The sequence below is a fragment of the Brassica oleracea genome, chromosome C5, assembly GCF_000695525.1.
Source record: "Brassica oleracea var. oleracea cultivar TO1000 chromosome C5, BOL, whole genome shotgun sequence".
NCBI classification, from domain to species: Eukaryota; Viridiplantae; Streptophyta; class Magnoliopsida; order Brassicales; family Brassicaceae; genus Brassica; species Brassica oleracea.
In genome coordinates, this window is record NC_027752.1 from 32,349,062 (window position 1) to 32,361,607 (window position 12,546).

At 31.3% G+C, this 12,546-nt stretch overlaps 1 protein-coding gene, 1 long non-coding RNA gene and 1 other non-coding gene across 4 annotated transcripts; 1 reads left to right on the forward strand and 2 right to left on the reverse strand.

Annotated features, from left to right (window-relative positions):
* Window positions 1-62: 62 nt before the first annotated feature.
* Window positions 63-134, forward strand: TRNAP-AGG. Its single transcript has one exon. It is a non-coding gene; the product is annotated as a tRNA-Pro (tRNA).
* Window positions 135-275: 141 nt separating this feature from the next.
* On the reverse strand, window positions 276-2,413 carry LOC106293532 (pentatricopeptide repeat-containing protein At3g21470). The gene has a single exon (XM_013729211.1). It carries the CDS (start codon window positions 2,347-2,349, stop codon window positions 805-807), a length of 1,545 nt encoding a protein of 514 aa, XP_013584665.1. The 5' UTR covers window positions 2,350-2,413; the 3' UTR covers window positions 276-804.
* Window positions 2,414-6,342: 3,929 nt separating this feature from the next.
* On the reverse strand, window positions 6,343-8,530 carry LOC106292679. Of its 2 annotated transcripts, none has more exons than XR_001260219.1 (5): window positions 8,150-8,530; window positions 7,299-7,816; window positions 6,924-6,994; window positions 6,693-6,837; window positions 6,343-6,488 (listed from the first exon to the last, which is right to left on the reverse strand). It is a non-coding gene; the product is annotated as an uncharacterized LOC106292679 (long non-coding RNA). The 2 variants fall into 2 exon arrangements; XR_001260218.1 differs by having other exon boundaries at window positions 6,343-6,581.
* Between the last annotated feature and the right edge of the window lie 4,016 nt (window positions 8,531-12,546).

Genomic DNA, 12,546 nt, shown 5'->3' on the forward strand with positions numbered 1-12,546 from the left:
GGAGGGAATTAGAGTAAATGTTTAATTTAATACCAATAACTAAAACTATAGATCACAAAAACGGGCATTTGGTCTAGTGGTATGATTCTCGCTTAGGGTGCGAGAGGTCCCGAGTTCAATTCTCGGAATGCCCCTTTTTTATCCTTTTTGTATAATTAAAATTGGATAAAGTATGCAGTTTCGTTAACGATTTACATATGCGTAAGAAACTTAGATTCATCAACGCAGACGAGATAACAATGAAAAGTACCGTTTTTTTTTTATTACAAGAGATATATAATTCAGACAGAGCATGTCGGATCTCTGCAGTTGTAATTTGCATCAACAGTTTACACAGAAAAATACACAAATAGACTTATATTCGCGTTATATCTTAATACAATGCGATCTGAAGCCTTCTTCAACACGTTCCATTGACTCAGGCTTGTCTTCTTGCCAATGTTCTTCAAAACGTATCACATACCATCAGTGAGGTCCTTTATTATATATATGCAACCTGAACCTGTCACTTGCTTCTCTCACTTAGCTGAAACCATCTTTCTGGAACTCATCAGCTTGGTCTCAAACGCATTTAACGAGAACTCGATGCTCAGAGACTGCCAGCGATGCAATCAAAACTGTTGGAAGAACTATAAACCACTTCTGCTTCAATGTTCACCAGCTTCCCTCACTATTCGAACCTGAGTTCTTGTTAGCCTTGTCACCCTCTTAGCCTTTTTACAAGCGACGAGGATAATGTTCTTGTTTCATACTCATCAGGTGTCTTAAGTTCTTTGACGACTGAAATATCTAAGTCGTGTTGACTCAGGTCAAAACTAGTGAGCTTAATCCTGTGGATTTCTCAAGACCCCTTTTCTCCATTTCCACTCTCAACGTTTCAGCTGTTTGCCAACTCTCGGCATGTGCATACAAGTTCGATATCAACACAAGATGATTTTCACTGTCACCGTTTATGACGCTTCCTGCAGTCTCGATTATCTTCATCACCTGTTCAGCCATTTCTGTATCCATGTGAACCTTACAGGCACCAAGTAAAGCTCCCAAGACTGTATCGTTCGGTTTCACAGGCATTTCTCTTACCAATCCGTAAGCCTCTTTCAGTTTCCCTGAGCGTCCCAAGAGATGAACCAAACATCCAAAATGCTTCACATTCGGTTTCACATCTCTGTTCTTCATCTCCAAGAATATCTTTAGACCATCCACTAGGAACCCTCCATGAACACAAGCGCTGAGAGCCGCCAGAAAAGTGATCTCATCGGGTTTTGTATCCATCGTTCTGAACATCTCTAAAGCTTCTCCGCCTTTCCCGTGAATGGCAAGACACGAGATCATAGAGTTCCAACAAGCAACACTTCTCACACTTAACGACTCAAACACGGATGTGGCGTTCTCTAGATCCCCACACTTAGCATACATATCGATCAATGCGTTTGAAACAAACTCGTTAAGCTCAATCCCTATACGGTTAATCAGAGAGTGAACTTCCCTGCCAACATCAAGACGACATGATTGAGCACAAGCAGACAAAACACTTGAAACCGTCACTGCATCCGGTTCAAACCCTTCTCCTTGCATCTTATAAAAAGCATCAATAGCACCATCAGAGTACCCATTCTGCGCATAACCGGTGATCAAACTGTTCCAAATCACCAAATCACGAACCTTTACACGGTTAAAAACACCACTAGCCTCATCCACATCACCTGCCCTAAAATACCCAGAGATCATCAGTGACCACACAAAAGAGTTCTTCTCCGGTATCTCCTCAAAGAACATCCGAGCAGCCTCCATCTCTCGATTACTAACGTACCCTCCAAGCATCACCGCCCAAGCCTTCACACTCTTCATCTCCAGAGGCATTCTCTCAAACAAGTCTCTAGCTTTCTCAGTCTCGTTTCTCTTCACGTACCCTTTCATCATCACGATCCAAGTCACTTCATTTCCACTCCCAATTATCTCTCCGAACAACCTAGTGGCCGAGAGCGCGTCACCGTTCCACATATACCCACCGATCATAGCGTTCCAAGTAGCAACGTTTCTCTCAAGCATTTCGTCGAACACGTTACGTGCAGAAACTATGCATCCACTTTGGCTATACATCTTGATCAGAGAGGTTCTCACCATGACGTCAGAGTGGATACCGAACTTGATCGATTCGGAATGCAGTTGCTTCCCGAGAACAAAGTTTGGAACGCAAGCACATGCTTTTAGAAGCAGAGGAATCCATCCCGGAAAGAACACTCCTTTGCGGCGGATTGCTTCGTACAGAAGCAGAGCTTGTTTTGGTGATCCTTTGGAAATGTGTTTCCTCATAAGATTGGATATATCAACATTGTCCTGCAAATTCATGACCAAACACAACTCTTCCCTAGTTTTGGCAACTGATAGATACAAATTGTTACGGGTAACAAGTTATTTAACTCGACTTTTATTTCAGTTTCTTTCATATATTGATTACCTTTGCCTTTTTAAAAATGTTATAAGGGGGATGTAACAAAATAATTGGAAACCGAATCAAATAAAAATTTAAATTTAATATGGTTTTTATCGGTGATGGCTGAATGAATTTTTGTTATCTACATATATTAAATTTTGAACTATAATTGAACTATATGTAGATAAAATATACAAGGATCATTCCATTCAAAATTTAATATATTTATTCACCAATTTATATACCTTCTGTATCAAAATGATCCATATTTAAGAAAGAAATTTAAGTTTTACATTTTCAATACATTTCTATTGAGTAATAATTGTAAATTATACATATTAAAAAAAAAATTGTATTTACTGGTTAAAATTGTGAAAAAAAATTAATCACATAAATGAATACATTTATAATTTAATATAGTTTTATTGTGTTAAGACTTCAAAATATACATCATTTATTAAATAAAACTAGATCATTTCTCCGCGCGATGCGCGGCAAAGTGTGTTGATAGTCGATTTTTGATTATAAATTTCAATGTTTTTGTTTGGAATGGAAGCATTGTGTTTTCCAAAATGTTTGGAAAATTGGTGAATATCGAGTTTATGCAATTGTTTAAAAACAAAAAGAGTAGCTAAATAAACATAAATAATGTAAAAAAGAGATTAAGTCTTTTGAAGATCAGAAGTTGCGTTGTGGTTTATAAGAAAAAAAAAATAGCCTGGAATTGGTTAAGAATAAGTTAGTTAACTTAAATTTAAGTAAATACAAAACTATGGTTATTTATATAAAAAAGGTTCATACGTGGCATAGCTGGGTAAAAAACTCTGTGTAAGTCCTTCTTTATTTGATTGTATCATCGTTTGGTTGATATGTTGGGCATTGTAAATTTGTAAATATAATATTTTATCAGAAGACTTCTGAAAAATGGTGGAAGTGAAAACTACTAATTTAATTAAAAATACCTTTGTGGGGAGGAAAGCCTTTGATTATTTCTTTGTAGACTATGTTCTTCACTTCCTACGGGCAGGATATACTTTACTTGTGATCTACGTTATTAATTTTTGTATGATTTTGTGGTTTGTGTTTTTGGTTTGCATTTGTAAGAGATGTGTGATAATGATTTTTGTCTTTTAGAAAATATTAGGTCATGAAAGATTACATGTGATAACATATATTTTGCTTGTTTGCAATTGTTGTTTCTGTTAACCATGTTTAAAAAAAAAATTATAATAACCATGGTTGTGGCCTTACAATCTGTGCTATTTTCAGAGATGAGTTCTCTATTGTTTAACCATATTATGCTTCGTATAATGGACTGTTTTTTTTTGGGGTTGCCCGATTGGGTGGTGAGTGGTTCGTATCGGGAACAAAAACGTTATAGTGATTGTAAAGTACGATTAGTTATGAGATTTTTTTAAAGTTTAAGGTTCTTGTAATATGGTTAGGGTGTCTTTGAAGTTTTGGCAGAATATATTGGTGGACTCCTTGTTTTCTATAGTAAGAATATAACAATTATTGTGTTTATATTGATCTAATAGGTACTGTTTAGGTATTGTTGATTCGTGACTTTCCACTTCGGTACTACTCAATTTAGGTTAAGAATTATCATACTATTAACAGTATATCAAATGTTCCATAATAATCTTCATAACTAACAATACATCAAATAGTTAAGGTTTTCTATTTTTTATGAGTTTAGCCTATATTTTGTTGGTAAAAAAGGAAAAACAATTGAGGAATTCTTTTTTCAAACTTTTGTTGATATGAGTTATAAGTAACATAAAAACAACATAAATATATTTTTTCTCGAATATAATAATTCATAAATATATAAGGGTTTTCTGCAAAAAAACCATCAATGTGGTTTTTTTTTGCAAATTAATCCGCGAACTCAAAAATCCCCGGGTCAACCCTTCAAGTGCCAGTCAAACCGCAATATAATCCTCGGCCGTATTTATGTGTATTTGACTGTGTATAATTTTAACATTTTTTCAATACTAGGTCGTTTTGGCGCTAATTTTTTAATGAAAAAAAATTGTTGATCTCGTGGTTTGAAATTTGAACCTTAAATACCATGTGCATGCTATATAACCATCTCGGCCAACAAATATATTTGTTTACTTAACAAACGCAATTATATAGATTTCTAAAACGAAATGACCTTGTTTTTCTCGGACATGGAAGCTTGCGTAAATGCACAATGAAGGTGGGGTTCAACAAATTTTTTTCATTAAAAAATTAGCGCCAAAACGACCTAGTATTGAAAAAATGTTAAAATTATACACAGTCAAATACACATAAATATAGCCGAGGGTTATATTGCGGTTTGACTGGCACTTGGAGGGTTGACCCGTGGGTTTTTTAGTTCGCGGATTAATTTGCAAAAAAAAACCACATTGAGAGTTTTTTTGCAGAAAACCCAATATATAATCTAAATTTTTATTTATAAATATTAGAAAGCCACAATTTATATTATATTTTATGCTACTTGCTTATTTTTTTAGAAAAAGATAATAAATTGGCATTTTCTACTTATTAGAATTATAAAATTTAAGAAGAAGTATATTAAAAATCTATTAAATACAAGAAAAGTAAATACTGTGAAAATAGTAAAATAGATATATGTGTGTTTAATATAGTAACAAATATATAATTCCTAAAAGAAAAATAAATAGTAAAATATGTCATAAAAATAGTAAAAATAATAATTAAAACAAACTAAAAATTTATTAAAATTTTAAACAGGGCCGCCAAATAGCACATGCAAGTGGAGAGGTCGAACATGATCCGAATCAAAAAACAAAAAAATAATTAAGAATTTTTTTAAAAAGTGTATAAATTACAATTTTAGATATAAATCTACATTTAGAGCATATTATGTTTTAAAAAATAATTAAATATTTATACAAATAGTTAAACTATTTTATTACATTATTAATTATATTTTTAATATTTTTGAACATGATCCAAAAATTAATTAAGACGACCTGATTTTAAATATATATTTTTTTTCATTTGTTTACCCGCCCGTAGGGCGGATCCGACCCTAGTATATCATATACATGAGGTGTAGAATTATGCTTAAAATGTGCGTAAGTTCTAATTCTATGTTTATATTGATTTCATAAAATTTGTACAAAATGGACTTTACAACATTTTAAAATTAACTATTTTTCATTTGAAATTATTAACATGTATATATCTTAAATATATGTTTATCTCCAACATAAGTAACTTAAATTTAGTTTTGAATTTATTAGTTTAAAATCAAATGTGAATAAAAATATATTTATGCATATAAGAAGCATAGTTTTTTAAATGTATTTTTAAAAGTATTTTTTAAATTTTAAATCACATATACAGTATTTTAAAATTATCCTTTACAATTAGGTTAGAGAACTTCTTATAACATGTAACAATACCATAGAATTATTATTTATTTAAATAAGTGGTTCTGGAAAATGTTTGAATTTTGTTAGAAATTACTATCCACCAATAAATGTTTAAATTTTTGAATGAAATAGAAAATACATGAAAGTACAACTAATAACTATATAAGTTGAAACATATTAAAAACTTAACCTTTTATATACATATACAATGTTGAAGGATTTGCAAATTTATATGCTGTTATTTTTTGAAATAAAATTTGGATACATATAAAATATTATTTTAAAATTTTGAGCTGATATATGTATTGTTTGTTAGATCTTTGTACAGTAAATATGTCATGTATGTATATTTTAATACATTGTTGTGAAAATATAATTTGGACCACATGATACCAATAAATTACAGATGATAGCAAAGTTGTCAAAAATCCATTACTTCGGTAATCGGTCTTTCACCATAATAAATCAAATTTACATAGGAAACATTTTTTTTTAATTGTAACTGCACAGAAAAACAACTTATCAAAGCAAATATATTTTCAACTTAAAGTATCACTCTGCTCTAGCTCATTCCGATAGTCAACTTAAAGTATTAGAAAAATCTGACTACAACACCAAATCCCACTGGTATGCTCGTTTCAAGGGAAATATTTCCGGGCACACTGGAAAATAAAAAACAAAAAAATCAAAACTATGAAATATCCATCGCCCAAAAGAGCTTATGACCTTGAGAAAGACTTTTCTCTAATCAGAACCTACAAAGATTGTAAAAGAAACATATAACATTATAAGTAAAAGTTGAATCAACTGATCAAAGATAGAAACTACAACAGTCACATCGTCCAAGCAAATACCCTCTGGTGTACCTGAAAGAAGGGGTGTTACAGAGCCTCCGCAGATGGTGTCTTATAGTAAATGCACCTGATGGAGTACAAAAATTTGATACTAACCAACTTCTAATGTGCATAGATAGGACTGTAGAAGTACTTCAGGTGCTCTCTTTGGCTCTACCTATCAGAACAAAGCTTTTAGAGTCAGTAAGGCAACAATGGTGTGGCCACTAATCGACATATTGGTCACTGAAGTACAATCTTTACCAGCGTATAACAACATACTCGATAAACGTGGACTTAAACGAAACATATGGGTCACTGAATTAACCTCCCCGCTGACAAAAAAAAAAGAAAAAAAAAGAATTAACCTCCCCTGCGGTGAAACAAAAAAAAGGAAAAAAAAACATCCCCTGCCAGTCCAAAATCAGCAATGTTAATATTGGGTTTAAAAGAAACAGATTATTTTTGCAGCAATCAACACAGCATAAACATATACTGTTCACAAACAAATTAACTATGATTGTTAGAGAGACCTAGTGGTTAGAATCAAAACTGTCAATTTTTATAGCGGATGTTTTAAGTCTTGTATCAATTGACCACACTGATTATTGTCAAAGTGACCTCAAGGCTATTAATCACCTGGCTTAAGATCACGTTTGATGCATGTAAGGATTGCTTTGAAAGGCTTGAAAGTACCAATTTCTGATATCATCTACAACAAAAAAATTTTTTGCCAACCCTTCATAAGCTAGTAAAATATTTTCATTCCTGATCAAATAGAATGAGATACACAGATAAGTTCCATGAATTAGTATCAGGAAAATTCAAAATGCAAGCAAGAAGAAGTATAACATGTACTCAAAGAACAGCTCGCCAAACATTATCAAAAGTCCATCACAAACCTCTTTGATTAACTTGTACATATAAGTTCAAAGGCAACTCACAAACCAAAAATTAAGGGACCAGATGCTAAAGATATCAAAAATAATCAATAGAGTAATTTAAGCATGTCGGTCGTCTTTCTGGTGAAGCAAAGTGGCTTTATTTTATGTATGTTAATAACTTTTGAAAATTTTATATAGCAACAATCTTTTAGTCGTTCGTAGCAAGGACTGGAAGCAAAGTCAGTCCTCACTCCTCCACTCACAAACTCATTCCTGCATATACAGTGAAAAGGAATTTTAATGTGAAATCTTTTAGAAGCAAAGCTTAATTGAGAACATACATCAAGATCCATGGGGGCTTAATACAATTAACAGATGATAATTACATATATTTTGCTTAATCAATTTGGGAGGTATTTTAATCGGGGAAGAGAGTAAACAAAAGGAAATCGGATAAGTTCGAGTAACGCATTAGATTTGATTTAACCTAATCAATTTCTAACTGAAGACAATCATCAATTAGTTAATCATCAGCTAATACAAAAAGATCTATAAGGAGTAGAAACCCCAGAGAAGCGAATTTGGGAGTTAGAGGTTGGAGCTTACAGATTCGAAGGTGTATGAAAGTCGCCGGAGAAGAAGGTAAAAGATGAGAGAGAGATCGGAGGAGAGTGGTTTTAATGCGAAGATGAGTTGACTAACGGCACCATCATTGAAGATTTTTGAAGCCATCGATGCGCTGAGATTTGTTTGGATGTGGGTGGAATAAGTGATCAGAGAATCGGAGAGGAAGTTATATATTGAGAACCTGAGTGAATCTGAAGAGTTATATGCTAGGTGAAACGAATTCATTAAGAGGGGATTAAAGAAATCTATTGATCGTTGAAGAAAGAAGTCGTTACAGAACTTCATCGAAGAAACGAAGGAGAAGGGTCGACTTTACGCTTTCATATGAAATAGATTTGGTGAATATGAACTGATATGAGCTTTTTTAAAAATATAAACAGCCCATTTGAAAGGTGATCACACGAAATATATAAACGTGGTATGACGTGTCAAAATGAAATCGTTTGATTGGATCATTTTTTTGGCAGACGTGGACACGCTGAGCACTCAGGATATCGGCCTTTTATTATTGTTAGATGACAAAATTAAAAATGTAATTCATATAAAAATACTATAATATTATATTATCATTTACCTTTTATCATTTATGGTTTGGACAAAGATGTATTTGCTACTAAAACTGTGAGAACGTCATTACTGGTAATGAGTTTTCAAATTTTCAAAAAAATCTATGATGCAAATATAAATAAAATTTTGTGTTTACTCGTAAAATGATTAAACACTAATATAGTGAAATTTTTTGAAAAGATTACCGATGAGATTACTTATGGCAATTTGTGTCAGGATGTATAACAGTCAGGAAAATTATTTGAGCGAGAGGGATACAAGGGGTCATATGTTGTGCAAGATGTAGAGTCAATGGGAAATCGATAAATCATGTGTTTTTTTAATATCCTCCAGCACTTCAGGTTTGGACCATTTCAAAGATACAATAAAATCAAACCATTTTTCCAACAAGTTATCTATTCACAAACATGGATCATCTCTTTGGGAGTTCTCCCACATATGGATGATCATCAGTTTGCATGGATTCTATGATACATTTGGAAATGAAGGAATAACAAAGTTTTCAGTAATTTGGACATTGAGCTGAGACACAAATTGACAGAAACATAATCTACACTTTGGGCTGAAGCACAAAATATTGAACATACAGAGGGCAGTACCACACATGGAGGCTGCGACCCTATCGTCAATACCATGAAGATGGTGTTTCACATATGGTTCTTGGAAAGAGAATGATATTTTTTCCGGACAATGTTGGTTTAGTACTCTAGCAGGTTTTGATGGGGTTTATGGGGGCGATGAATGTTAGGGCTAGTATCTCTCTTCTTCATGCGGAGATGGAAGCGCTATTTTGAGAAATTGAATGCATGAGGAACTTACGTCAGTTGCAGGTTACGTTTGCAACTGATTGTTCTCAACTGGTGAAGATGGTTTCGGAACCAGAAGAATGACTAGATTTTGCAAGTTATTTGGAAGACATCAAGACCCTGAAAGAAAGTTTCCTCAAATCAGAGATCATAAAATTTATGTGCCAAAGATGCATAATTCAAAGGCGGATAGCCTAGAACGCAATGTCAGGAAGCAACCATCTTTCGTCGTTCACATGGATGCAGATCTTTCGGTTTGGTTCACAAAATCATTATGAGTCTGTATAAATTGATGACAAAAAAAAGAGATGATCTTGTCTATTGCTGATCATAAAACATACAATAAAAATTTCATAGTGTTTGTAAATAGATTAGAGAAGAAAAGATTTGTGGGCAATAATATTCTCAAAACACAGCAACTAATCAAACTTAAATTAATATATTGATTACTTTTCTCTTCTTATTTGCTTTAATATTTCTCTTTGTCCCACTTGTTCATTTTTCCTTCCAGTATGTTTTTTTTTTTTTTTTTTGTAACTGTCATTCCAGTATGTTGTTTTCTGTTCAACATCAGTTCACCGGCCAATCAAACATGTCGCAAATTGGTCTATTCAATTAATATATAACTAGACTATGATTCACACTTAAAATGCATGTATATTTTTAGTCCAAAGTCTTATGAATGGTTCATAATTGTTTCTGAAGGGTTTATACTACTATCTATATTTTCAAACAATACTATAATTAATTTTATGTCCAAACAATATAAAACATTAGATCTCATTTTTTGAATAATCTTTTAACAATTTTCTTTCAACTTATTTCGATAAATTACATGATTGAAAATTAAATAATTTATAAAAAACAAATATAAATACAAATTATTTTTGCAGGTTTAAATACTACAAAAACATTTCAATTAGTAACAAATCAATTAAATTTAACGGGTTTTTTTTATTTCCTAAATAATGGCCACTACATAGTATATATAATATACATTGTAAATAACTAAATTGTACGATAAATACAATAACAAACATAATTATGAAATATATATTATCTGAAGAAAAATGTTTAACAGTAACTGTAAACAACAAATTTAAACCGATTATAATTTGGACCAAATTATTAACAAGATAAATTACACAAAATAATTATACTAAATTTAATTAAGCAATATAAAAAGAATAATATGATCAAGACACAATTATAGTTTTTAATTATTTTATATCTATCATTTTCTGTATCAAAATTTTGTAGAGACGCTATAATTTTATACAATTGCAAGACTGAAGTTTAAACTTTAGATTAAAACTAGGGCAGGCCCGCGCTACGCGCGGAATTCAATGTATCGGTTTTCATGAAATATATAATTTTGTATAAATTTTCTTCTATATTCAGTTGGTTGTAAGTGTGATTATGTTAAGAGAATGAGATTAAGTTTTCAATTACCAGAATTCTTTTTTTTTATGTCAGAGTATCTAATACTGTGGAAAATAAAATTTTAACTTTGAGGTAATCTTAGTCACTAAAAATATATTTTGTATTTGTTTAGGACAATGTCATTGTTACTATTAGTACTTGTGGTTGTTTTTTATATTTATGTTATATTTGAGAAATTATTTTTGCTTTATGTTATGTCAGTAATTTGCTAGGGATAAACTAAAACAAATGTAAAACACACCAAATAAACGGAGGAATGGTATGCTTTGATGATTATATATTTATACTTACATAAAATTTTAAACTGGCTATAGAATATTATACACAAACAGAAATTATACGACCAAATATTATTCTGTACAAAAATATTATAAATCAGCAAAATACATATTAAACTAACTATTATTTTAAAATTATTTTATTACGCTATAGTACAGGTTAGTTAATAGAATAACTATATATACTTTTCGATATTTGTATTAAAATTCTTTGTAAATCTAAAATATGAATATATTAACATCTCAAATTGATAGTAAAAGAAGACCTTTCTTATAAATTATTTCATCTAATCTTTAAATATTAAAATTAAGAATATATTTATAAAATAGTGATAATAATATTTCTGAAGTTCAAAACATAACTTTTAAAAAATTAAGTAAAATAATTATTGTACACAAATTTAAATTTTTTTATAAAACTAAAATTATCTAGTTTGTGGATATAAATATAATTTCTATCTAAATATTTTTTTGAGGATAATATTGCACTCTAAACTAAACCCGGTTAATATGAATTGCACTCGCATCCAAAATGTGCAATTTTCCTATATATTTGTTTAGTTTCAAAATCATAATAATCCCCGTATAATACACTACATCTATTTATTATTATTATTTTTCTTTCCCTCAAACTAAAAACTAAAACATATTATAAGCACATTTTTTTTCCTTTTTAGTCTAATCCACTATTACAATATGTAACATAAATCGAGTACTATTTTGTATATGTAAACATGCATGTTTAATATATATGCCTAAACAGCCTATACAATTCATACTAACAAACGTATAATCTCTGAATAAGAATATTTTTCAATGATACAAAAAAAACAACTTTTGGATGTTTTAAAAATACATAAGCAGAACGAACCCGATGTCAAACGGTGTCGGTAATGTTAGATGCGCTCATGACTGAGCAAGGATGACGACATCTTATGTTACTCCACTATCTGCCTGCAAGTCCAGCCTTTCCTCTGTTTTATCTCTTGACCATAACTAAAAGTTGTTTTAAAAAGATATTAGAGTATTGTCAGGATATGTAGTGGATGCGATGGATCTCTCTATATACATATAAACGCTTATTGATGCGCATTAAAGTGTCAGTTACATACTACTTGTATGTATGAAAATGCGAAGAGATATATTCATTTAAAAAAGTGATGTGTTTTGAATGCAGGGACACGTGGCGCGACGATAGCCTTCGATTTTCTGACGTGGCATCCTATGTGGATGACCTAGGAGTGAAGAAAAACTCTTCTTTATATATATAGATAGATAGATA